Raw genomic sequence first — 22,434 nt, 5'->3', positions numbered from 1 at the left:
AACCATCGAGACTTTGTGGTCTCGTAGTTGCGGCGCGGCGTTCTTCGCATCGTGGCACTGGTCCTACCACATGTTCGCCGACCGCTGGACGCAATCGGGCTCCTAGTCGAGACGTCCGCAGTGTCAAGCACATTCAACAGATGCATACGCTGGAGTGCCAGGATATCCAACATTCATGCCGTTGCCAGTCTGGTTGCCTATGGTGTATCTAGCTACGCCGCCACCACGTTGAACACATGGTGCATTCGGCGGCGCCACTCGCGGTGACCTTCTGTACCGAGACAACTTCCCATGGCTTGTCGCCCCCTTTCCCCTTGCCATCGACATGCCAGTTGACTGGAGGGTCGAAAGCGACCGTGTGCACAGGAGTGGGGAAGAGGTAGATGTCTTTGGGACTGACTACTGACTGATAACGCTTCCATGTTGTACAAGGTTCAAGTGCACTATTCTGGGCTTGTTCCCCCAATCAAAGATAAGCACAGGTCAGGACAGACTGAATAATGCTGTCTCCCTCGAAAAGCTTCCAGCCAATACAGATCGAGGGATGTCTCTGCGAGAACCACGGCTAGGTGAGTAAAACCCAGTCTACATCTGTAGAACATCATCTCTTCTGATAGTTGCTTCTGATCCACGCCTTGGCTATCCTGTACAATATACTGAAGTGGTTCGCGCAGGGACCATATAAGTATGCAGGGTCCTCTAGTATAACTAAACCAATCATTGCATTCTTCACACCTCGCTCAGCACAACCCCCATACAATGGCACTTCACGGAGCTTTGTTGTAGGCCGTCTTTCACCCGTTCTCTGCTATTGCCCACTCACAAGTCTGTCTCGTCGCAGATGGCTAGATATCTTCGTGGGCCTCGTGAACTACATGTACTTCTCAGCGACAGGTGAGGCTATCCACAGCACGTCCAGCTGAGGTACTCATTTGTTGAATCAAGCGCTATACGTCTACGACTACCTATTAACACTCGACCGCGAAGTTCGATATATTTGGGGAGTTCGACCATCATTCGGCACCATCCTCTTCTACTTCTACCGATATCCGGCATTGGCCAATACGGTCCTCGAGGTGCTCACTCGGATCGATGCTCCCTGGCAGACTGTGAAAGTGAGCGCGATATAGCCGGACTAATGAGTCATACTTCTTGCTGATGAGCGTTGCAGAGGTCCGTACGAATTCGATAATTAGTTCAAGGCTCTGCGTAGGCTCAACGGATCGACTAAGTTGCGGGATTATGCAACGCTTCCAAATGGGCTTGGATGTCATCATCCTCGTCAGCACTTCTAGTACGTGTGTACGTCGAAATCACTTCTGCACGTCCTGATTGCGCTACTACCAGTATTCGCGGCCCTGCGAGTCTTTGCGATCTACAACCGTAATCGCTGGCTTTGCGCTACCGTACTGCTCATCGGCCTGGTCAATCCTGGAATTTTGATTGTACGTTAATTCGCAGTGTTACGGATATCACATTATGTTGACACGCAGTGCTATAAATTCCTGCCATAGTACCTCTTCACCAGGTCGATCCCGTCATTGGGGACCGTCGACGGTTTCAGAGCTTGCACCCTGTCCTTGGCCGGAAATGAGAGGAGCTATGAGAAGTGCGTCTATTCACCGATTCGCTGTCATCTCGTACTCAAGCTTGCATTTCGTAACATTTGATTTCATCGTGCCAGCTGTGCGTACAATGCGTACACAGAAATGAATTCAAGCACTGCCAACTGAACGCTATTCTAAGGGATGATTTTTGCCAGAGTGGCAGCGCTCATATCGGACGGTCTTGTTCTGGTCCTGACCGGCTTGAAGACAAGCCAGAGACGCAAGGACGTTGATGGTGCAGAAGGCATCCAAAGAGCACTCAAAGGTGTTCTGCTACACGACAGTAAGCCTCACGTTCTATATGGAGGATGCCACGGTGACGACATACACAACGTAGCGACAATATGCTTTGCGTAAGCAAAAACAACTTGTATCGCCTCTGAAGAGCGGACACTCATACATATGCCCAGGCTGCTCTGTGTCGTGAACGTGATTGGCATAGGGACCGGTCATCTCAACGAGGTACGTTAAACCAAGTGCGAGTTTGGCTCCATGAGACTGATGTCATGTTCTTTGCCTACGCTTGTTCGCACCTCTACAGTTCCTTGAAATCTGGACAATGTGGACAGCCATGTAAGAAACCTCTCGGGGCTTCATCATACATGTCGCTCTTCTGAACATTTTCGTGCCGGCAGTTTCACTTCGATTCTGCTGTCCAGACTCACTCTAGATCTGCGAGAGGTGGCTGCCGCAGAAAGCGACGGTGGCGAAGTCTTTTCTCGCACTTTACGAGACATACCCAGCTTCGTCACCCTTCCCAACTCGAACCATGGCGATTCAACTATGCTCTCCCCTATTGACGGATACTGCCTTGATGACTTCGTTGATAGTGATGGTGAGAGTTCCGCGCTACTTCCGATTGGAAACTTGGCTTAGATTGAAACGATATCATGCATAGCCGCGGCCGACGGACGGAACCGGCCGTCGTACAAAGAACCGTCATTATCAACTGCTCAGAACAACTGTCACGGTCCAGCCTGAGCTTTATTTGCAAGATGTGATTCGCCGCGGATGTTCAATAAAATCGTGGCGTGGTGGCGGGAGCCTCACGAACCAGCGTTTGATGCAGTATATATAGATTATGTGTACTATTCCATGTTACTATAGGATTCTTTATTCTCGCAGTGTGTGAGCGGCGGCCATAACAGTAGAAGGCGGGCGGAGGGCAGTGTATTGGGGCATTTATTGCTAGGTTTGTAGCCAAATCAGTCGAATTGGTTAGTCTCCTGTAGGGAGACCCTGAACACGACCTTGTTGAGTGGGAGAGGGCGGTCTTCGAATTGTCTGTTGCTACTGGCCAACTTCTGGTGGTCGACGGCGGGCGCTCTTGGGGTGGCGCGGTGCACGTGCCATGACACGCTCAGGTACGAGCGTGTTCGACGCGCGACTGGGGCACCGCGAGCGTCGAGGGTCATGGAGCCCGCCTTCTGCACGTTGTTCCTCCCACTTGCTTGGCTCCGACTTCCGCTGGACATCTTCCTCCTCCCGGATCTATCTGCTTATGGGCGTAAACACATTCTCCGCTGCCGTACACATCGCGCCGGGTAAGTCCGAACAGAGCTAGGCTTGTTGGGGCCTTGGACCTACACCGTACATCGCAGTTGCCTTCAAGACTCTCGTCAAGCATGGTCGAAAGAAGGCCCACAAATTCAAGGACGGCGAGGCAACTGAGGAAGCCACAGATGATATATTCTTCGACGAGTGCGTCATATCCTCGCAATGAAGCCCCGCGGTCACCTGTGCTCATCGAGTAATGAAGGGGGTTCCATATAGTGAAGGCCTTCATAGAACTCGGGACTCATAACAGTGTGGAGTCTCTGCAAGCATTGTGAGCATGTCTCCAGTCACGACACGGGATGCCGCATGTTGAATCCTCCATGCCATTGTCAAGCACCAACACGCACGTACCCGCGCCTCCCTGGGCTGCCGTCGCGCCGGTGCAAATCCCATTTCCGTCGTGCAACAAGGCCGCTGACGTCCTCGTCGACTGGTTTGGTCCTGATGATCTGAAGTATGTAGTCGGCGGCGAGCGCTGGTGGCAAGTCAGAGGATTGGATGGTATCGACTCGGAGTGGGTTACCGAACACAAGTACCTCAGCAATGAAGAGGTTTCTCCGAGCGAGAAGCTATCTGAAACGGAAAAATATATCCCGCGAATGGAACATCTTGAGAGTGTCATGGTAAGTCGTACAATTGACAGTTATGTCTCACCGTTGACAATCCGACGGATTAGCTGTATGTGCATGGAGGTTTGTCGCATACCAAACATGCGCGTGATGTTTCCTGACCGTTTGTACAGGTGCCTACTTCTGGGGGTCCATCAGTGCGTCTTTCGTCGACTGAGTAATATGTTCATCCTTGCCGCTGACTCGAGTCTTGATGCAGACACGCATCGCTATCAAATCATCCGCTACGGTGAATCCCATTTCAAACCGTTCATTTTTAACGAGAACAGTTCGTTGACTATCATGTCAGCTCGTAAAATCAAGGGTCGAGCGTTTGCAGTGAACTACAGGCGAGCCTAACTAGCAAAATACTGAATCATCTCCTCACGAACCTTCACACCATGCAGGAAGGCGCCGCAGTATCCATGGCCATGTGCTCTTCAGGATGTTCTCGCAGCCTGTGCGTATCGATATCTGTCACAAACCTGAATGCCATGTGCTGAGTGTGTACGCAGACTTCTATCTCACAGACCCTCCGCCTGGTGCCTTACACAAACCGGTGCCCCCATCCAAGATTGTTTTCGCGGGAGATTCCGCGGGCGGCGGATTATGCTTGACCGCTCTTACTGTGCTTCGGGACATGGGTATACCACAACCGGCGGGTGCAGTACTCATCAGCCCTTGGGTTGACATGACGCATAGTTTTCCTAGCGTCATGCAGAACACTCCGACAGTGAGCATTTCAATATTCACAGTCTAGGCGGGCGCGTCTGGCTGACAACGGGGCGCAGGATATCATCCCGCCGTATGGATTCATCCACAAGCCGTCTCCAACTTGGCCTATACACTCATTACCAGATGAGAACGGGCGTGCTCGCGTCATCCCGACGCAGACTAACCCTCCCCCGCGACCTGGCCACGCGGATACACTGCAGCCCAGCAGGAGTCGCATGGCCTCTCAAGCTGATGAGCTTGCGGAGCAAAGCGCGGAGGAAGGCAGAGACGTGCAGAGTAAGGACCTCAAAGATGAGCATGTCGGAAGCCAAGAGGCGATGTTAAGGCAGTCTCAGGAGACGCCGCCGGAGCCTGACTCACCAGTCAGAGCTAACGGTGGCAGCCGGGAGTCTCAGTTGGCCAATGGGGCCCATGTGAATGGTGTCTCTGAGCCTAGTGCGGATGGAAACACTCATTCGGCTTCCAAGGAACAGACCCCGAGAGGCAACGAGGAAACGGACCCGGAGGCGACTTCTCAGGACCGTCGGAAAAAGCAGGGTCAAGACGAATCTGGTCAAGAATATGATCCGGAATTCTGGGAGCCCAAACCACCGAAGGTTCTCATGGATGACCCGCACGCGATGCCACTCGAGCTCCGTTCCCAAATACAGCTCTATGCCACAAATGAGTATGCACGTTTCGCGCGTTTGGGTAGAGGCTTTGCTTGACGCAGTGTTCACAGACAGCTCACGCATCCGTTGGTGTCACCCGTTTTGCAAGGCTCGCTCGGCAACCTGTGCCCATTGTACGTCATCTGCGGGGATGGCGAGGTATTGCGGGACGAGATTATCTACATGGCCCACAAGGCTGCGCATCCGGAGGAGTACCCCGCAAGAGGCGGAGTTCTGCAGGAAGGTCGACGTCAGAAGGAGAATGCAGAGCGGTTCAAGACGCCGACGAAGGTACGCCAATCGACTTTTTGTTGAATAATGTTTGGAGCTGATGGCGGATGTCCAGGTTCACCTACAAGTCTACGATGGTATGAAATTGAGTATGTTTCGAGTACGGATGCTGATGCTTTGCAGACATGTGTCACGTTTTGACCGTCTTCACCTTCATACGTTGCGTACGTCTCAGCATCGTCGGAGGAAGATGCGACCTCACGCTCACAACTTTTTCACAGGCGAAGTATGCGTACAGCTCTATCGCTCAGTTCGTCAGGCACGTCACGATGCAGTCGTCGGAGCACTTGGAGCGGAACCCATTTCCCGAGTTCCACATTCCGCCAGAGGAGCTTGACGAGCCCGAGGATGATATGGAAGATCCAGCAGAACGCCCGCGTGTCGGGCACGCTCTCAACAACGGCGAGAAGGCTCTCAGGGAGAAGGGCCCCGTTGGCGAGGTGCCTTCCGGTCAGGAAGACTTCAGAAGGAACGAGCAGAGGGCGAAGGAAGAAGTCAAGGAAGGCGCAGCGGAGCAGTTGCCCGCTGGCACAGAGAGTGAATCAGAAAGGCATAATGGATCGGGGAAGGTGCGTTACTATAACTGCGCTTTTTTAAGTCTTACACTCACCGTGGCAATCAAATAGGACATTCCACAAGTCATCACTCTCAGAGAACGGGTTGACATATTCGGCAAAGTGAGGCCCATGGAGCCGAAGGAGGATATCCCGGCGCTGCAGGTGAAGCCTCAGTCGGTCGGCATCATCAAGGAGCCTCCTGTAAAGAGGTGGCTCACAGGCCAGGAGATGTGGGACAAGAGGTACAAACACAAGGCGCAGAAGGTGATTAAGCAGAGGCGAAAGTACGAGGAGAAGGCGGCGCGATTGCTTCAGCATGCACACGAGCAAGGGGTCATCCACGACAGCATGTCGCGACCCACCGTCGACCATCGAAGTCAAAGCCATTTCTCGCTTGCTTCTGGAGCTTCCGGTACCATCGTGCCGGATCGCCGCTGGGGTAGGTGTACCTTTAGTGACGCCGCCATATGGCTCACACTTCGGTTCAGGTCCCTTGGACCTGCAACATGAGACTCCTGCCCCGAGTGCTATCGCAGGACGACGGGATACGGTGCGGAGAATTCCCAAGCTGACCCTGCTCATTTGAATTGACATGGCACACCCGCTAGGCTGAAGCAGTTGCTCTCCTCAAGAAGAATGTCTATCACACCGCGCCAGCTACGCATAAGATGGTACCGAAACTCAAGGCCTCTGATGTTGTCCGAGGGGCCTTTGAGAAGCAAGACCATCCCCGTGGTCCACCGCCGCAATCTGAGCAGCAGGTCTACCAACCGAGCTCGCCAATGCATGGTCTGCGCATATGGCAATCACTTGTTACGTGAGTAGAGCGGAACCCGCATCTTCGCAACCCACTCATTGCTCCTTAGATATTTCATGCGGAAGAGCACCGAGAAGGCAGCGACGAAGGCGGCTCACGGTAAGGAGCATGCAGCGTCAGCTCTCAGTGGTGCAGGGAAGACACTCCAGTTCAAGTCCTCGCAGTCTCATGGTTGATAGGGCCATCAGAGTGACCCCCATGTTTTTCTTCGGCCGGGAGAACTGATTGCATGCATAATGGACACTTCAGTACTACTTACATAAACGGACGACGCAAGCCCTTCGTTGGGGATCCTTGATATTTGCTGTAACAAAACGACTATCCTACCGGAGGCAGCATCTACAGGCAGCTCCAATGTTAGGCCGGGGAGGGCGAACAATTGGGATTTGGATGTTTCGGAGCATTGAGCAAGCGCACGGACCTGGTACACGCATTGCCGTGGGAAGGGATTAGTCACCCCTCTTGCCTGTCTTAACCGCCGACCTCGCGTGTCGTGCGTTGTCTTTGTCGATCTCGTCCTTCACACTCATCGCTCCGAGTAAGCTGGTTGCGACGCGTTCTTGCTGCTGAGACTAACGTCTTTTGTAGACCTCAATTTTCTCATAAGATGCGTGAAGTTATCTCCGTCCACGTCGGTCAGGCTGGTGTCCAGATCGGTAACGCCTGCTGTAAGTCGCGACTGCATATGCCATACCTACATCCAAGAGACGCGTTGTCTGGTGTCTTTTGGGGTTATACATGTCTGTTATGGGTGGGCTAACGTGGGTGATGCGTTGCAGGGGAGCTTTACACCGTCGAGCACGGTTTGAGCGTAAGTCGCGTCATGTTGACGTGTCGATAACAGACGTTGATGACCTCTCGCCAGCCCGATGGTCGCATCCTTGAAGGGTCGCCTTCGCAACATGATGACGGGTTCAGCACGTTCTTCTCGGAGACTTCTTCGGGAAAGCATGTGCCGCGTTCGCTCTACGTGGACCTGGAGCCGAACGTCATCGATGAGGTTCGGAGCGGTACTTACAGGAGCCTCTTCCACCCGGAGACTCTTGTAACGGGTAAGGAGGATGCGGCGAGCAACTGTAAGTAGTTCAACACGTTCTCCGTACGCGTGATACACGTTTGACGCGTCGTACCTTTCAAGATGCCCGTGGTCACTACACAATTGGCAAGGAACAGATCGACACTGTGATGGACAAAATCCGCCGCCTTGCGGATAACTGCCATGGTCTCCAGGGCTTCTTCGTGTTCCACTCCTTCGGTGGTGGAACTGGTTCTGGTTTCGGTGCTCTGGTCTTGGAGCGCCTCTCGACTGACTACGGCAAGAAGTCGAAGCTCGAGTTCAGCGTGTACCCCGCCCCGACCCTGGCGAACTCGGTCGTTGAGCCGTACAACTCTGTTTTGACGACCCACACCACCCTCGAGCACTCGGACTGCTCGTTCATGGTACGTTCGCGCGGATTTTTACATGTTGTATGTACTAACCTTATATGGTAATAGGTTGACAACGAGGCTATCTACGACATCTGCAAGAAGAGGCTCAACATCGCGTCCCCGAGCTTCACCAACCTCAACAGGCTGATCGCTCAGGTCGTCTCGTCCATCACCGCCTCCCTTCGTTTCGATGGTTCTCTCAATGTCGACCTGAACGAGTTCCAGACCAACCTTGTCCCCTTCCCTCGTATCCACTTCCCCCTCGCCACCTTCGCGCCCATTATCTCCGCCGAGAAGGCTCACCATGAGCAGAACTCTGTTGCGGACATGACCTTCTCTTGCTTCGAGACCGGTAACCAGATGGTCAAGTGTGACCCGAGGGAGGGCAAGTACAGTGAGTTTCCCATTACTTTGTTGCTTTCGTCCTCAGACATTGACGGCATTGTAGTGGCGTGTGCTGTGCTTTACCGTGGCGATGTCGTCCCGAAGGATGTGAACGCTGCCATCGCGATCATCAAGACGAAGCGCACGATCCAATTCGTCGACTGGTGCCCTACTGGCTTCAAGCTCGGCGTTTGCAACGAGCCTCCGTCACACATCCCCGGCGGTGATCTCGCCAAGGTTACTCGCTCGCTCTGCATGCTCTCCAACACGACCGCCATCTCGTCGGCGTGGAGCCGCCTTGACCACAAGTTCGACTTGCTCTACTCCAAGCGTGCCTTCGTCCACTGGTACGTCGGTGAGGGTATGGAGGAGGGTGAGTTCTCCGAGGCTCGCGAGGATCTTGCCGCCCTCGAGAAGGATTACGAGGAAGTCGGTATTGACTCTGCCGATGCCGAGGAGGTTGGCGAGTACTGAGAAGATCGCTGATGTTCCGGTTTCTTTCATCATGGTTCCCTTGTCGAGTCACTTTTCTGTGTCGTCGCTATGATCATTTACGATATCCCCGCTTGTCCTTCGAGAACTGGGCATGTGCACGTATACCATCGGTACAGTAAAAATACTATTTGCACTTGGCTGCCGCCATTGGATTCTGTAACACGGCAAAGTGCAGGTTGCGAAAGGCTGCTGGCGAGGGTTTGTCATCTTTTGTCATATCCTCGAGGCGGAACCGAAGGCGGCTGCTGGAGGAGTCTGTCATCCGAGTCATAGGCGCGCGGCAATGCCCACGATGATTCAACTTGCGCCCGCCAATTGCAAGCTCCGCGCGCCTCAAATGCTGGCATACCGCCGGCTCGGGCTCTTGTCGCCCCTCAACCTTCTACGTCCACATACTCTGCCAAAATCGCGATGCGTGAAGTCATATCCATCCAGGTCGGGCAGGCAGGCGTCCAGATAGGGAACGCATGTTGTGCGTTGGTTTCGCGTTGCCTCTTTTTATCAGCTAGCCGACTGGCGACCTTATAATCGTTAGGGGAGCTGTACACCCTCGAACACGGCATCAGCGTGAGTATACGACGCGGGTTTGTTTGGCTGCTGCTCATGCTTGAGGACTACAGCCGGATGGCCGACTCGTCGACGGTGTTCACAAACCCGATAGCGACCCGTCGACCTTCTTTGCCGAGACAGGCTCAGGAAAATACGTCCCTAGATCCCTCTACGTCGATCTCGAGCCTAGCGTCGTTGACACGGTCAAGACAGGCCCGTACAGGGCGCTGTTCCACCCGGAGTCGATGATCACAGGGAAGGAGGACGCTGCCAACAACTGTGGGTCGCTGTAGATTCTCTCTTTTCGTCCTTATGGTCTGACGCGACTTTTTTTCTGAAAAGATGCTCGAGGACACTACACTATCGGCAAGGAGTTCATAGATCCTGTATTGGACAGGGTGCGCCGCCTCGCGGATAACTGCTCAGGTCTGCAAGGCTTTTTCGTCTTCCATTCGTTTGGCGGAGGCACGGGCTCTGGCTTCGGTGCCCTCCTGCTCGAGAGGCTCTTCCACGACTATGGCAAGAAGTCAAAGCTGGAGTTCTGTGTGTATCCCGCGCCGCAGCTCTCGAGCGCAGTCGTCGAGCCGTACAACGCCGTGCTGACGACTCATGCGACCCTCGAGTTCGCCGACTGCTCGTTCATGGTGGGTGCCTTATGTAATCCGAACTAGGCCGAAAAATATAACACGTCACGGACAGGTGGACAACGAGGCCATCTACGACATCTGCAAGCAGAAGCTCGGTGTCTCGATGCCGAGCTACACCAACCTCAACAGGCTCATCGCGCAAGTCGTCTCGTCCATCACGGCGTCGCTGCGCTTCAGCGGCTCGCTGAACGTCGACCTCAACGAGTTCCAGACGAACCTGGTGCCGTTCCCGCGCATTCACTTCCCCGTCGCGAGTTTCGCGCCGCTCCTGTCCGCGGAGAAGGCGCACCACGAGCAGAACTCCGTCGCGGAGATGACGTTCTCCGCATTCGAGCCGGGCAACCAGATGGTCAAGTGCGAGCCGAAGGACGGCAAGTACATGGCGTGTGCGCTGCTGTACAGGGGCGACGTCGTTCCGAAGGACACGCAGGCGGCGGTGGGGACGGTGAAGACCAAGAAGACGATCCAATTCGTGGACTGGTGCAAGACCGCATTCAAGGTGGGGCATATGTGATGACAGACAGACCGCAGTGTTGACATCTTGTGTAGCTCGGTGTTTGCAGCCAGCCCGCCGCGACTATCCCCGGGGGTGACTTGGCGCGCACGACACGTAGTCTGTGCATGCTCTCAAAGTGAGTTGCCAGAGTTCTGTTGCACGACATCCTCAGTGACATTGTCTCGACAATAGTACCACTGCCATCGGAGCCGCCTGGAGTAGGCTGGGTGAGTACGAGGTGCTGCTTTCATCGCTTCTGTGACTGACGATGATGCTTGCAGACCACAAGTTCGACCTCTTGTACTCCAAGCGTGCCTTTGTGCACTGGTACGTCGGCGAGGGTATGGAAGAGGTCAGTTCTTACTATCGTTGTGTCGTGACGACGATGTCTCAAACTTCTGCATTCAGGGCGAGTTCTCCGAGGCACGCGAGGACCTTGCCGCTCTGGAGAAGGACTACGAGGAGGTCGGCGCCGACACACCCGAGGACGATGCCGGCGAGGAGTACTAGCGACCTATACCCCGCTACTCGTCTCGATGGTCGGATTTTGTGATGATTTTCAAGTGGCTCGCAAGTGGTTTCACCGGTTGCCCGTTATGTTGTCTCTGCTGTGACGAAATGTAGTATATACCTCCTCCGCCTACTACGTATACGCTGGTGTCAATGCAGTGGCTATTCTAATTGAACTCACCGAGCCTGCCCCGCGTGATCCCCTCATCCACGACGGCGAGCACAAGTTGAGCACCATATGATCAGGTTAGGGTTCTACCATGGCATGAACGGACGCCATGGCCACACCACACACGACGATGACCGCGCCCAACTCGTCGACACCGATCCACGGGAACTACCACGGGTAAGTGCAGTGACTACCAGCATCGTGCGGCTGCTCAAGCAGCCCTAAAGGTACTACACCAAGCGACCCTTCGCGAACGACCCCCGAGTAGCCGTTCTCCCTTCCTCCATCTTCGCCGGTGCCCGTGTGTTGGACGTGGGATGCAACGAAGGCTGGGTGACGTGCGAAATCGGTGAGTGCTCGAGCACGACTGCTGGAGCGGACGCTGACAGGCAGGTGGGCCGCGCAAGCACAGTCGAAGGGCGCGAGGAAGGTCGTCGGCGTGGACATTGACGACAAGCTCGTCCGGCTGGCGTGGAAGCGGAGACGCTATGTCTGGAGTTTGCAGGAGCCATCCACCTCGAAGGGTACCATGGAAGATGAGATGCCGCCTGCCCGAAAACGGAGGAAGGTCGACGCCAATGGGGGCGGTGGGGACACCCTACAGGCAGACTATTTCCCCGCGTCGTTCGAGCACATGTTCGGTCCCCTGCCCATCCCCCCAGTCGACGCCCCTGATGGTCCTGGACGCGATGAGTTCCCGCACAACGTTACCTTCCGTGCAGTGGACTGGGTGAACATGGAGATCCTGGAGGACAAGGATGGATATGACGTCGCACTCGCGTGAGTCTGTCCTAGCGATGCACACCGCGAGCAAGATTGACGGTCGACTGCTTCAGATTCTCGATATCCAAGTGGATCCATCTCAACGGCGAGGATGAGGGGCTCATGCGCTTCTTCCGGCGCATCCACTCTGTTCTAAGACTGGGAGGCACCTTCGTGCTCGAACCGCAGGAATGGGAGTCGTATCACAAGGCCAGGCGCATGAACCCGGTGTGTGCCAACCTCTCAGAACGCACCGTCGCACTCTGACCGCGCTTGTGAATCCAGAAACTCAAGAGCTTGGAGCACCTGAAGTTGCGTCCGAACGACTTCGAGAAGATACTCCAGGAGATCGGCTTTGGGCCTCCTGAGCATCTGGGGCAAATTGGCGAAGGCGGTACGTGTTTCTTCTCAGCATAACTGCAAACTAGTTGATGCGTGCATACAGGGTTCAAGCGACCAATCGACGTTTACACCAAGTTGAGGTGAGAACTCTTGCTGCCGGATACAAATGGCATGCCCTCGACCACTCTACAGCGGCTTGAATCTAGTGTTACTCTATTACTATTCATTTCTACCCCTCTATCCCGCACATTATTACTTGTTCGCTTCAATCCGTGTTGATCGTAACCTCGACGCCCTTGTCTGTCCTCTTCACCGTCACGCTGAGAACGCTTCAGCATCAAGCTTGCCCCATATATGCGCCTAAACTTACCTCGACAAGTCCTTGACTACGAAATCCGGTTGCGCCTCCTCAACCTGCGCCCTCGTATGCGAAGTGAGCAGTGCGAGCGTCTTGGACCCTGCCGCCCGTCCACTCTTGACACCCGCCGGGGCATCCTCTACGACCAGGCAGTTCTTCGGGTCCACACCGCATTTCTTCGCTCCGAGCAAGTACGGGTCCGGTCTACACGCACCGCCATACCAGCATCAGCGCGACACATCCGAAGAATCCCCACAGGTCCTGCAACACGTACTCGGGCTTCCCCTTCTGCACGTCCTCAGAGGCGACGAACATCTCTGGGTGAGGGACACCCGCCTTCTGGAGCGCAGCAGTCGCGTACGCTCGGGTGGCGGACGTGCAGATCGCCCAGCGCGGGTTGGGCCCTTTGCTGACGGGCCCGAGCTCGGCCATGATCTCGGGCACGCCGGGCAGCGCGACGATGCCCTTGCGGCCGTTCTTCGTCGAGCTGGTGACGATGGCGTCCTCGAAACGTTTCGCTTCACGCTGAATAACGGACGGGGTGCACAGCGGTGAATCAGCCAGAGGCGAGCCACTACGCGAGCGCACTTGCCTCTTGCTCTTCGGGATCCTCAACGCCGCAGAAGCGACGGAGGTTCTCGACCGTCCGCACTCCATGAGCCGCTGCCGCGTTTGACGAGCACATCAGTTAATATGGGAGGGACGAGGACATTGCGTCGGCGTCACGTACAGCTGAGGACCTGGGTGACGTCCAGGTGCGGGTATTTCTCCTTGAAGAGCTCCCACGCGCCGACGACGCCGTCGGTCGAGTCCACCAGGGTGCCGTCCATGTCGAAGAGACTGCAAGATCACTCGTTAACGACTCGCCCGCCCGAAATATCACGGCAGGAACACTGGCATTGCGTCGAAGTGCAGCGTGGTCGAGGGCATCTTGGCTGTTCTGCTGAGCACGGATGGAGGGCGATGGCTTGTCAGAGAACTCGCACAGAATGCAGTTATGTACTATGTACGGTGACTCGGAATGCTGCCCGGGTCGGTTCGAGGGCCTTTTGGGCCGTCTGCACATTAGCGCGGATCCGGCCCGGTGAAACATGGACGGCATTCCGGCCGAGGAACTGCCGTTATTTGGTCCGGAAGTTCAGTCCAAACAACCATCTCGTCAGATCGTTATCTTGCCTCAGCCACCCGGGCTGGCCACACTACCAGTAATATAGCATCAGGCGTCAATGCTTGATGAGACCCCACAGAGAATCGCAACATCCATCGAATCTGCAATGCATTTAATACACAACAGTAGCATGTAATGTCAAAATAGTATGAGCGCAACATCCACAACGCCGGGTCAAGAAAGGATCCGCTGTGAAGCCTAGCGCGACACACCGAAATCCTCACTGACGAAATGCACGCACACTGCAAACACAACAGAATGAATGATTCAAGCTGCAACGAGTGCGTGCAGATTGTAGATCTCCCTGCGGACAACATAATACACGTCCGAGACGGTGCCCTCCACCTCGACCCTACCCCGCGTCGTCTTCTTCACCGCGACCGTATGCTCTATCGACTCGGCGCTGGCGCCCTTTTTGCCAGGGCCGCAAATCAACACGCCCTCGCCGATGAGCTCCGAGTGCACGCCGACCTTCGCCAGGCGCGCCTTGAGCGCGGTAAGCTTCAGCTCGCCGATCATCGTCGACTGCGGTAGTGTTCGCGTCGGCCGTGAACCGAGCGTGCGCGGCCGCTGCACTTTGCGGATGACTTTTTCGGGGAGCCGTGAGGCCATTGGCTCTAGGACGGGGATGGTGGACCCCGCAAGGCTGGATATGCGCCCGGCGACATAGCCTATCTCGTTGTCCTCGAACTAACACCGAAACATGAGCTGCCGATTCAGTATACAAGCATGGGACATACCTGAGAAATCTTCAGTGACGCGAGCAACTCGTCGCTCAAGGATATTGAGAAGCTGTTGGTGTGCTGCCCGATCTGCACGTTCTCCCCTTGCGTCGGAGCGTAGATGTCGCGAGTCATAGCTCGGATGTTTGAACAGCTCTCGATCAGAGCATCCGTTGCCTGAGCCGGCGCATGAACGATAATCTGAGGGAGCACATTCGCATCAATGAGCTTGCATGACTATCGAGTGACGCCCGTGGTGCACATACCATTTTGCGAGGGTTGACTTGTGGCACAATCGTCTTGACTGCACGGCCGTCGTTGAGGCCCTCCATATCGACAAAAAACAGTCGGCAAGCGAGCTGGACGTCCACTTCCGTCCTCACGAATTTTGATGGTGGTTCAGTCGGAGCTTTCTGCAACGAGTGTCAGTAGAGGGTTGAGAGACGAGATCCGGACTTCAGCGTACCTTCGCCTCTTCCTCAGCCCTTCTCCGCATCTCCTTGACCTCCTCGCTCTCCGCATCCTCCTCGAGCACCTTGCCTTTCCGCAGCCACATCCCCACATCGACCGTCTCGCCATACTCGTCCACCCGCCGCTTCTTCTCCACATACGGGAACATACGGAACCGCTGCGTCTGGCCTTCACTCTTGAAGAACGACGTGGCCTTCGACACGTTCCCTTTGAGGTAGATATCGAAGGACAGCTTCTGCGCAAGCTCGTCGCCGACATCGTCAATCCAGTCCTTCCCTTCGCCGGTGCCGCCTTTCTGCGATTTGCGCTTCATGCGCCCGTTCGGAGGGGCCTGCGGGGGCGCCCCGTCGTCGGTGTCCATGAGCTCGTCGTCGAGAGCTTCTTCGACCTCGTTCTCTTCGTCGTCCGATTCGGCTTCACTGTCTTCGTCGGTGTCGTCCTCGCCTTCGTCAGCTTCGAGGATCCGTTGTGCGCGAGCCTGAGCGGCCTTCTGAGCAGCTTCCTTCTCTTGAACGGCACGTTCTTTCGCGAGGTACTCTTCGAGCTCCGCACCCTGCAGCGGGACCTTTGCGTGCATCTACGTGCACGCCGAGCCTAGTCAGCGAGGGTCAGGCAAAGCCAAGCGCAGTTCTTCACCTCGAGGTGCAGGACACCGTCCATCATGACGTTGTTCCCGATCTTGCCACGATCCCATTTCGCGTCATCCCTCTGAGAGTCGTCCCACTTGTCGAACAGGACGCGTCCAAGGGTGCCCTCCTCACTCCGACCAGTCAACAGCACGACGTTGTCCGGTGTCTCGGCGAACTCTGAGAAGACCGCGCGCGAGGGCCCGTGAGAGAGCGAGGCGGGGACCGCGAGGATGAGCTTGGGGTCTTTGGAGCTGTAAGTCTGCATGAGCGATTGGGGGGTGGGGAAGAACTCGAGGTGCCTGCAGGAGCGCATCAGTCAGTGCGAGTTTCTAGCGATGCAGAGGCCACGAACGGGAATCTGAGAGCGAAGGCTCCCAAGGCATCATCATTGTCATCGTCGTCTCGTCTCCGCTTGTTCTTGTTCCCTCCTGTCCCAGTCTCGCCCACGTCCTCCTTGCTGATGGTCCCTCCAAGCCACTCCATCATACTGCGCACGAACGTGAGCATCTCGCGCCCCGTCCGCGAAAGCAAACATATGGGGAACTTCAAGCGGGAGTAGTTCCAATGTTGGTCGAGGAGCACCAGGAGCTCGAGCACTCGCGTACTTGAGTCACATGGCATGAGCACGGAGTTGCGGGAAGTCAGGGTAGAGTCGATACAGTCTACGATATCGTCCGTCAGCTACATAAAAAATGGCAAGGAAGTGACGCTGACCTAGGAGTGCAGCGTCGCGGTCTTTCCGGCGTGCTGTAGTCACTACTGCCCGTTCGGCGTCGGTGATGAGCAAGTCCGGTCGGGCAAGACTTTCGAAGACACCGCCACCCGCGGATGCTTGTCGCACCAGAACAGTGCCATCAAGGTGACGCTCGCGCATATGATTCATGTCCACTGCGTAGAGTATCGTGCCTGCAGTCGGAGAACGTATTTTCCATATTGTGCCGCCGAGCGTGTGTCCCGCGTTGAACGGGATGATAGTGAGACCCTGGCACTTCCCTGATGCGAGCTTTAACATTTGACCGCATGTAAGACAGATCGGACATACCTTGCAAATGACACGGCTGCGAGTATCGCAGCACGTTCACCGAGTCAAACGCTTCATGTACTTCATGTAGGGTCGCGATGTATCTGCCCTTCGGGGCCTTCGGTGGAGGAGTGGTAGACTTCTCAGCATTGTCTTCGGGATGAGCTGAACCGCCAGCCTCAGGCGAAGAGCTCTTCTGTCGTTCGTCAGAGTCGCCGATCTGTTGCTCGTCCCGGATGCCTTCTACGTCTTCCGTGGCTGCTATGCGTGCCATGGCTTGCACAGGCAGTGTCGTATACGCGGGTGCTGTAAGACCCCATTGCGCGAAGGCATACGGATAGAGCCCCGAGTGCTGGAGGTCGCCGTGGGACAGAAGGACCAGGTCCACCGAGGGCGCATACCTTCCAAGTTCACGTTAAGAAGTGCAGGGTCTCAGTATGAAGCATGCTCACTCCTTCAGTGTGTCACAGTACTTGTCCCAATGGCGACCTTGTTCGCCTGGCTCTCCCTCTGGACACCAGTCTGGTGAGCCGCAGTCCAATAGTATGCGAACATCATCGACTTGCAGGAGGTACGCTAGAGGGATTGTGCGCGCGGACCGCGCCGCGCCCGAGAGCGGTGTAAATGTGATCATAGATATTCAGAGCCTCGTTCAGACCAGCGCATGGGTTCCGATAGGCCGCTGGACTTGCACTTGACTGTGAAGGCCAAATGCAGGCTCTTCCTGAAGTGAGCGCTCAAGTGCACTTGCCGAGCGCGCTGACTGGGCGCCTGTGGTGCCACGTTTGGTATCACGTATCCCGCGACAGCGCACCGACCCGCCACTGCGGCAAGGGTGGCAGAGTGACTCTGGCGGGAGACAAGACGGGAAACACGTCTGCTACACGTAGGGGGGAGCGTGGCCTTGGAGGGCGCCGCAGTGAGTGCGGTTGTACCGCCTCCTACGTGGCGGGGTATAAATAAGGGTCAAGCCTGGTCAAGCGACCAGTAACACAGCTACGATCGGAGCTTAAAACGCTTTAGCGACTTCACGCACCTCCTCCCTCCAACGCGCCAGTCCTCAACCCCTCCGTTCACGTCCATATATCCTTTCCCCTTTATTCTACATTACCAGCCATGGGTCTCTCGGTCTCTCGCCTCCTCTCTGGCCTTTTCGGCAAGAAAGAGATGCGTAAGTAGTCCGAATCGATCGTGACACATCCCAGTCGTGACAAATGCTAACCCGCTACTGTTTCTGCGCAGGGATATTGATGGTGTGCAAGGGTTCGTGAGCTTCTGGGCGCAAAATTAACACTAGCCATCAGGTCGGACTGGACGCTGCCGGTAAGACGACCATCCTGTACAAGCTGAAGTTGGGAGAAATCGTCACGACCATCCCTACGATCGGTTAGTAGAACCGTTGCACATAGCCGTCGCGATCTGACGCGTAACTAACTGCAGGCTTCAACGTCGAGACCGTGGAATACAAGAACATCTCCTTCACTGTGTGGGATGTCGGAGGACAGGACAAGATTCGTCCCCTCTGGAGGCATTGTACGTGTCTCTACGTGTCATACCTGGATGTGGCTGTTGTCTGATAGACCTCTCGGCAGACTTCCAAAACACCCAGGGCATCATCTTCGTCGTTGACTCCAACGACCGGGAGCGTATCTCGGAGGCGCGCGAGGAGCTGCAACGGATGCTCAACGAGGATGAGCTCCGTGATGCACTGCTACTTGTCTTCGCCAACAAGCAGGATCTTCCCAACGCCATGAGCGCTGCTGAGATTACCGACAAGCTTGGTCTCCACGGGCTCAGGCAGAGGACGTGGTTCATCCAGGTAAGTCGCTCGTGGTTAGTGTGGTCGTGATGGTTCCTCAACCCCCTTCCCAGGCGGCATGTGCGACCAGCGGTGATGGTCTTTACGAGGGTCTGGAGTGGTTGAGTGCCAACATCAAGCGGCGGGTGTAAATGCGTTTTCTTCCTCATCGTTTCTGGGTCTCTTCAACGTTGTCGTCGCACGATCCTTACGATATGAAGATTCTGCTATTACACGTCGTCCCTGCTCATTTTCTCAGCTGCGTAGCGTGATTATCGTTCTCTAGTCCTGATAACTCTGTTTCCTGTCACATACGATTTTGACGCTTATTCTCTAATGTTCCCGAGCGGTACATGAAAAAGCCTCTGGTCCTTAGGCCTTAGCTCTTGCCTCTTGACTAGAGCTAGTCGTAGACCGATAGCGCGGTTGGGTATATCCAGAAGTTCCATTGCCATAACCGATGCGTCTGTCGTCATACAAATAATAAGTTACTGTGAATCGTCCTTTACCGCCCGTCTCCTTGGACCAGTGCACCGACTGCCTCCGCCTCCTTCCTGCGCTTCTCACCGCGCTGCCGAGATGGGGTATCTTTGCACTCCGCGCCATACTTGGCCAGCTTCTGGAGCAGCGCCTGCAGATTTCGAGGCCTTACGACAGAATAGGAAGCTTGCCGGACGGCTGGGATGAGGTATTGTTGGACTTGATCCTCGAGCACAATCGTGGTCATCTACGGCACATCATGTGGGTGATCAGCGCGAACGGGAACGAGCGCTGGAGCATATGTACCAGGCGCAGCTCGAGGAACGCAGCGTTGAGATGGGCGTGCCCGCTCTTCTTGAACTCGTCTTCAAGGAAGTCAATGTCGGTGACGAGATTCGCCACACCGTTTTCGTTGATCATGGGCACGTTGCGCCCTGTCAGGAAATCCTACGCGGCACTCTCAGCCTCAGGCTTCACCAGCTATTGAAAGGACACTGACCACGAAACACTCCGCAATGTAGTCCGCAGCGCCTCGGTAAGCCTTGTCCTTGTACGCGTCTTTGATGACGAGCGAGTCGACCACGGTCGTGAGCCAGTTGATCAGCTCATAAAGGTACATGCTCGGGTTTTCCTCGCGTCTCGGCGGTGTCCAGTCATATTCGGACAATCCAAAGAAGTCGTCGAGCTTCGACGCGATCGATGAGTTGACGCGAGAGAGCGCAGTCTGGAGTACTGTGTTGAAGGCCGAGGAGGCGGTGATGTGGATGGCACCTCCGCGTTGGGATGAGCTGCGAGCCGCTCCGTCAGTTGACGCGCAGGGTGCAAAGCCGTGCGTGCGCACCGGATCAGGGTCAGTGACCGTTCCAGCTCGGCGCAAGCAATCTCGAGATGTTCGATGTTCGCGACGATCTGTACGATCTGAGAAAGGTTCGACGTGCTCTGTGCCCGCTTTGCGATATTGGTGGCAATGAAGTTGGCGAGGATGTTGTCAAGTGTCTGTCGTGTGCTGTGAGAAGTGTACGAATAGTGCATGTGTATTCAAGACGTACTCTGCTGAGTAGATCGTCGATGTTCCGATGATGCTGGGAGACACCCTCGAGGAATTGGTAGAAGTTCTGCACGAAGTTCCGAATCTGCGAGGGAACACGCATCAGTGACATGTTTAGACTGACCACTTTTATGAAATTTCCTACGTCTTGGCAGCACATGTAAAAGCCTGAAGACCATGGAAAGGTCAACGGTAGCTGACTCCTAAATTGCATAGGATCGGTAAGACAAGAAACGGGAGTTCGAAACCAATGTACTTGGCCAATTGCTCTCGCTCCTCTTTAGTGAGCCATACAGTGTCCAATGCGCTGTCGCGTTCGGTCGCATTCTCCACATACATGGGTAAGCAGTCGTCTTGCAAGACAATCTAACGGAATTTGTCAGTAGAAGGTTAGGCCAATTACAGAGTGTATCACCTTCTCGAAACGCAGGCCAAACTTGTACTCGAGGATTGATACGTAGCGCCCGAAGAGGTATAGAATGAAGGCATGTAGGTTCTCTGTCGAATACGAGTATTGCTGCGTGCTCATGAGTGCAAGGTAAGCGCCTCAACGTACAATACATTTACCTCCAGGGTCATGATAAAGCTGAGCAGACACTCTTTCACGCCCAGATATGCATCCGCATCGCTGACGCTCTTCAACGCGGTATCCACAGCATTCCCCACGCGACGTAAGAGCGCGTCCCACAGATCATCGACCTCCCGCGGCGAACGGAAACTGCCTGTTGTGTTGAGGACGTGCGTCTCAATGATGAAGAAGCCGACCACTTCTTCAGTCACTTTGGGCAGCTGATCCAAGGGAAGGATAGTTGGGAGGATAAGGTCCGATTGCGCCTGCGTTTCTCGTAAATCGACTCGTTCACGTTAGGAGTCCGACCGCCATACCTTCCTATCTGCTTGATATGATCGTCGAATCTCGTCAAGAGAGTCCAAGGCACTGTATATGTGTATGCATTCGTAGAGGGGCTTGAAGTCAACTTGTAGATGCTCGTTGTCCAGGACGTTGACTGTACAGGGATTGAGTACGAGTCGAGACAAGGAGTAAGAGGCAACTGAGCCATACATTCCGTCTTCTCGTTCGTCGCGATTTCCACAGCGCTACCCACTCGGCTGAGCTTCAAGAGCGGTTCTTTCTCCCTTCGCGCGCGCCATTTCCGTACACGATGCTCCATCGCATCGAGTGCTAACTGACCGACTTGAGCGCTCACGTTTCGGATGTCCAAGAGCCACTGCTTCATGGAAGCAGAGACTGCGTCTTTGATTTGGCCGCGCAGGGATGGCAGAGAAGACAACAAGTGCTGGAAGAGAGGAGTTTGCGAGAGAGACGTTGGTGGCATGCTCTCAATGTCCTCGAGTGACTAGGAACGAGATGTATTCAACGCTACGAACCGACGACGCACATAGCAGAAGCGACAGACCCGTAGTGCACTCCAGTACTTTCCCTCCTTGATCATCTCTCCCACTCGGTTCACCACATCGAGAACGCGGAGACATGCCTGCAGGGTCTCCACAGCCTCATCCAGGTTCCCGGCCGTCTTCTTGGTCTGCAACAAGGCACGTTTCTTTTCTACCAGCCCGCGTCCGACTTGTTCCACACCAGCATCCAAAGTCTGAATCTTGTCACGAAGGTTATTTGTGTAAGACTTCACAGAGAACAGCGTAGACACAGAGCTAATGAACTCCTGGTAGTTGTCGCCGCATATGGTCTCAATCTCAGCGTCCTTCGTCTGAATGAGCTGGCCAATGGCACGGAGGTATGCATCCTGCTGCCTGTTTGCGTGAATCTGCTTGATGACGGGTCCGAGCTGCTCCAAGTTCTCGGAGGAAGATGACTGGTCGAGGAGATGGATCTGCTGAAGCTGCTGGTCGATGGTCTCCTGGGTGAATTGTGGTCGCCTTCGGGGAGGCATCTTGACCTACACAGCGCCTCCGTCTGCTTGTAGTTTCCAAAGGTGCACTCTGCTGTGCTGGGTCAATGGGTGGTGGAAAGGCACGGTAGAGTGTTCGATGGGTGTCAGGCTACGCAGGTCGGACACGAGCCTCCCAAGCAATGCGCGTACCCATCTAATCTTATCTCGGAGCAATTCTGGAAGTAGATCGGTCCAGTGATCGATCTCACTAAACTTGACCGCGTC

The 22,434-nt window shown here is 55.1% G+C and overlaps 10 protein-coding genes across 10 annotated transcripts; 7 read left to right on the top strand and 3 right to left on the bottom strand.

The window, feature by feature from the left end:
• Window positions 1–528: 528 nt before the first annotated feature.
• B0H18DRAFT_966783 (uncharacterized protein) lies at window positions 529–2,165 on the top strand. The gene is made up of 12 exons (XM_048043369.1): window positions 529–569; window positions 663–707; window positions 734–782; window positions 842–894; window positions 946–1,115; window positions 1,172–1,173; window positions 1,233–1,294; window positions 1,348–1,445; window positions 1,515–1,632; window positions 1,747–1,890; window positions 1,945–2,067; window positions 2,147–2,165. Exons 3-11 carry the CDS (start codon window positions 760–762, stop codon window positions 1,962–1,964), a joined length of 690 nt encoding a protein of 229 aa, XP_047901169.1. The 5' UTR covers window positions 529–569; window positions 663–707; window positions 734–759; the 3' UTR covers window positions 1,965–2,067; window positions 2,147–2,165.
• B0H18DRAFT_11847 (uncharacterized protein) lies at window positions 1,897–2,747 on the top strand. Its single transcript, XM_048036001.1, has 4 exons — window positions 1,897–2,069; window positions 2,149–2,168; window positions 2,289–2,442; window positions 2,506–2,747. Exons 1-4 carry the CDS (start codon window positions 2,010–2,012, stop codon window positions 2,683–2,685), a joined length of 414 nt encoding a protein of 137 aa, XP_047901168.1. The 5' UTR covers window positions 1,897–2,009; the 3' UTR covers window positions 2,686–2,747.
• Window positions 2,748–3,016: 269 nt separating this feature from the next.
• B0H18DRAFT_966774 (uncharacterized protein) lies at window positions 3,017–7,254 on the top strand. The gene is made up of 19 exons (XM_048043368.1): window positions 3,017–3,151; window positions 3,209–3,308; window positions 3,367–3,435; window positions 3,499–3,787; window positions 3,841–3,856; window positions 3,907–3,930; window positions 3,993–4,022; window positions 4,083–4,122; window positions 4,180–4,232; window positions 4,288–4,505; window positions 4,564–5,174; window positions 5,229–5,448; window positions 5,504–5,525; window positions 5,572–5,612; window positions 5,670–6,017; window positions 6,075–6,444; window positions 6,494–6,555; window positions 6,614–6,822; window positions 6,872–7,254. The coding sequence occupies exons 1-19, from the start codon at window positions 3,109–3,111 to the stop codon at window positions 6,996–6,998; spliced, it is 2,892 nt and encodes a 963-aa protein (XP_047901167.1). The 5' UTR covers window positions 3,017–3,108; the 3' UTR covers window positions 6,999–7,254.
• Window positions 7,251–9,298, top strand: B0H18DRAFT_966769 (tubulin alpha). Its single transcript, XM_048043367.1, has 7 exons — window positions 7,251–7,360; window positions 7,411–7,490; window positions 7,602–7,633; window positions 7,688–7,898; window positions 7,961–8,262; window positions 8,317–8,644; window positions 8,699–9,298. The coding sequence occupies exons 2-7, from the start codon at window positions 7,430–7,432 to the stop codon at window positions 9,106–9,108; spliced, it is 1,344 nt and encodes a 447-aa protein (XP_047901166.1). The 5' UTR covers window positions 7,251–7,360; window positions 7,411–7,429; the 3' UTR covers window positions 9,109–9,298.
• Window positions 9,299–9,439: 141 nt separating this feature from the next.
• On the top strand, window positions 9,440–11,364 carry B0H18DRAFT_966766 (tubulin alpha-1B chain). The gene is made up of 9 exons (XM_048043366.1): window positions 9,440–9,601; window positions 9,665–9,696; window positions 9,750–9,957; window positions 10,021–10,322; window positions 10,378–10,824; window positions 10,875–10,957; window positions 11,014–11,048; window positions 11,103–11,173; window positions 11,230–11,364. Exons 1-9 carry the CDS (start codon window positions 9,541–9,543, stop codon window positions 11,329–11,331), a joined length of 1,341 nt encoding a protein of 446 aa, XP_047901165.1. The 5' UTR covers window positions 9,440–9,540; the 3' UTR covers window positions 11,332–11,364.
• A 266-nt stretch (window positions 11,365–11,630) lies between these two features.
• B0H18DRAFT_1081057 (Bicoid-interacting protein 3-domain-containing protein) lies at window positions 11,631–12,748 on the top strand (the record flags this gene model as incomplete). The annotated part of the gene is made up of 6 exons (XM_048031324.1): window positions 11,631–11,677; window positions 11,728–11,849; window positions 11,908–12,280; window positions 12,337–12,490; window positions 12,548–12,656; window positions 12,708–12,748. The coding sequence occupies 6 exons, from the start codon at window positions 11,631–11,633 to the stop codon at window positions 12,746–12,748; spliced, it is 846 nt and encodes a 281-aa protein (XP_047901164.1).
• B0H18DRAFT_966759 (phosphatase) lies at window positions 12,581–13,959 on the bottom strand. The gene is made up of 5 exons (XM_048043365.1): window positions 13,693–13,959; window positions 13,555–13,625; window positions 13,237–13,487; window positions 12,975–13,166; window positions 12,581–12,924 (listed from the first exon to the last, which is right to left on the bottom strand). Exons 1-5 carry the CDS (start codon window positions 13,790–13,792, stop codon window positions 12,870–12,872), a joined length of 669 nt encoding a protein of 222 aa, XP_047901163.1. The 5' UTR covers window positions 13,793–13,959; the 3' UTR covers window positions 12,581–12,869.
• Window positions 13,960–14,215: 256 nt separating this feature from the next.
• Window positions 14,216–17,891, bottom strand: B0H18DRAFT_966756 (cleavage and polyadenylation specificity factor subunit). The gene is made up of 9 exons (XM_048043364.1): window positions 17,426–17,891; window positions 16,995–17,374; window positions 16,667–16,945; window positions 16,305–16,614; window positions 15,960–16,251; window positions 15,319–15,900; window positions 15,119–15,265; window positions 14,871–15,053; window positions 14,216–14,820 (listed from the first exon to the last, which is right to left on the bottom strand). The coding sequence occupies exons 1-9, from the start codon at window positions 17,605–17,607 to the stop codon at window positions 14,398–14,400; spliced, it is 2,778 nt and encodes a 925-aa protein (XP_047901162.1). The 5' UTR covers window positions 17,608–17,891; the 3' UTR covers window positions 14,216–14,397.
• On the top strand, window positions 17,870–19,281 carry B0H18DRAFT_966755 (ARF/SAR). Its single transcript, XM_048043363.1, is given in 7 exon segments — window positions 17,870–17,937; window positions 17,948–18,144; window positions 18,216–18,226; window positions 18,278–18,359; window positions 18,414–18,506; window positions 18,566–18,792; window positions 18,846–19,281. 6 exon segments carry the CDS (start codon window positions 18,090–18,092, stop codon window positions 18,921–18,923), a joined length of 546 nt encoding a protein of 181 aa, XP_047901161.1. The 5' UTR covers window positions 17,870–17,937; window positions 17,948–18,089; the 3' UTR covers window positions 18,924–19,281.
• Window positions 19,109–22,338, bottom strand: B0H18DRAFT_11686 (exocyst complex component sec15 subunit). Its single transcript, XM_048035870.1, has 12 exons — window positions 21,718–22,338; window positions 21,363–21,657; window positions 21,185–21,306; window positions 20,867–21,133; window positions 20,715–20,816; window positions 20,556–20,665; window positions 20,445–20,502; window positions 20,301–20,384; window positions 20,093–20,247; window positions 19,751–20,039; window positions 19,558–19,698; window positions 19,109–19,498 (listed from the first exon to the last, which is right to left on the bottom strand). Exons 1-12 carry the CDS (start codon window positions 22,207–22,209, stop codon window positions 19,277–19,279), a joined length of 2,337 nt encoding a protein of 778 aa, XP_047901160.1. The 5' UTR covers window positions 22,210–22,338; the 3' UTR covers window positions 19,109–19,276.
• Window positions 22,339–22,434: the final 96 nt, after the last annotated feature.

Source organism: Fomitopsis serialis, assembly GCF_022376445.1.
Source record: "Fomitopsis serialis strain Sig1Antser10 chromosome Unknown B0H18scaffold_1, whole genome shotgun sequence".
NCBI classification, from domain to species: Eukaryota; Fungi; Basidiomycota; class Agaricomycetes; order Polyporales; family Fomitopsidaceae; genus Fomitopsis; species Fomitopsis serialis.
Note: the sequence above shows the minus strand (reverse complement) of the source record. Positions and strands in the feature narration are given on the sequence as shown.

Coding starts and splice junctions, on each gene's coding strand:
- B0H18DRAFT_966783 (XM_048043369.1), top strand. CDS start 760: ATGGCACTTCACGGAGCTTTGTT. Junction 895..945: donor CATGTACTTCTCAGCGACAG/GTGAGGCTATCC, acceptor TGTTGAATCAAG/CGCTATACGTCTACGACTAC. Junction 1,633..1,746: donor CGTCTATTCACCGATTCGCT/GTCATCTCGTAC, acceptor CGCTATTCTAAG/GGATGATTTTTGCCAGAGTG.
- B0H18DRAFT_11847 (XM_048036001.1), top strand. CDS start 2,010: ATGCCCAGGCTGCTCTGTGTCGTGAACGTGATTGGCATAGGGACCGGT. Junction 2,070..2,148: donor GGACCGGTCATCTCAACGAG/GTACGTTAAACC, acceptor GCACCTCTACAG/TTCCTTGAAATCTGGACAAT. Junction 2,443..2,505: donor TGACTTCGTTGATAGTGATG/GTGAGAGTTCCG, acceptor TATCATGCATAG/CCGCGGCCGACGGACGGAAC.
- B0H18DRAFT_966774 (XM_048043368.1), top strand. CDS start 3,109: ATGGGCGTAAACACATTCTCCGCTGCCGTACACATCGCGCCGG. Junction 6,018..6,074: donor GGCATAATGGATCGGGGAAG/GTGCGTTACTAT, acceptor GCAATCAAATAG/GACATTCCACAAGTCATCAC. Junction 6,556..6,613: donor TCGCAGGACGACGGGATACG/GTGCGGAGAATT, acceptor CACACCCGCTAG/GCTGAAGCAGTTGCTCTCCT.
- B0H18DRAFT_966769 (XM_048043367.1), top strand. CDS start 7,430: ATGCGTGAAGTTATCTCCGTCCACGTCGGTCAGGCTGGTGTCCAGATC. Junction 7,491..7,601: donor CCAGATCGGTAACGCCTGCT/GTAAGTCGCGAC, acceptor GATGCGTTGCAG/GGGAGCTTTACACCGTCGAG. Junction 7,899..7,960: donor GGAGGATGCGGCGAGCAACT/GTAAGTAGTTCA, acceptor GTACCTTTCAAG/ATGCCCGTGGTCACTACACA.
- B0H18DRAFT_966766 (XM_048043366.1), top strand. CDS start 9,541: ATGCGTGAAGTCATATCCATCCAGGTCGGGCAGGCAGGCGTCCAGATA. Junction 10,825..10,874: donor GGTGCAAGACCGCATTCAAG/GTGGGGCATATG, acceptor CATCTTGTGTAG/CTCGGTGTTTGCAGCCAGCC. Junction 10,958..11,013: donor AGTCTGTGCATGCTCTCAAA/GTGAGTTGCCAG, acceptor TCTCGACAATAG/TACCACTGCCATCGGAGCCG.
- B0H18DRAFT_966759 (XM_048043365.1), bottom strand. CDS start 13,792: ATGGACGGCACCCTGGTGGACTCGACCGACGGCGTCGTCGGCGCGTGG. Junction 13,167..13,236: donor GTGCAGAAGGGGAAGCCCGA/GTACGTGTTGCA, acceptor CGGTGCGTGTAG/ACCGGACCCGTACTTGCTCG. Junction 12,925..12,974: donor GTAGTCAAGGACTTGTCGAG/GTAAGTTTAGGC, acceptor AAGCGTTCTCAG/CGTGACGGTGAAGAGGACAG.
- B0H18DRAFT_966756 (XM_048043364.1), bottom strand. CDS start 17,607: ATGATCACATTTACACCGCTCTCGGGCGCGGCGCGGTCCGCGCGCACA. Junction 17,375..17,425: donor TACTGTGACACACTGAAGGA/GTGAGCATGCTT, acceptor TGAACTTGGAAG/GTATGCGCCCTCGGTGGACC. Junction 16,946..16,994: donor GCAGCCGTGTCATTTGCAAG/GTATGTCCGATC, acceptor AGCTCGCATCAG/GGAAGTGCCAGGGTCTCACT.
- B0H18DRAFT_966755 (XM_048043363.1), top strand. CDS start 18,090: ATGGGTCTCTCGGTCTCTCGCCTCCTCTCTGGCCTTTTCGGCAAGAAA. Junction 18,507..18,565: donor TCGTCCCCTCTGGAGGCATT/GTACGTGTCTCT, acceptor ACCTCTCGGCAG/ACTTCCAAAACACCCAGGGC. Junction 18,793..18,845: donor AGAGGACGTGGTTCATCCAG/GTAAGTCGCTCG, acceptor CCCCCTTCCCAG/GCGGCATGTGCGACCAGCGG.
- B0H18DRAFT_11686 (XM_048035870.1), bottom strand. CDS start 22,209: ATGCCTCCCCGAAGGCGACCACAATTCACCCAGGAGACCATCGACCAG. Junction 20,503..20,555: donor GAGCGAGAGCAATTGGCCAA/GTACATTGGTTT, acceptor TATGCAATTTAG/GAGTCAGCTACCGTTGACCT. Junction 19,699..19,750: donor ACATTGCGGAGTGTTTCGTG/GTCAGTGTCCTT, acceptor AGTGCCGCGTAG/GATTTCCTGACAGGGCGCAA.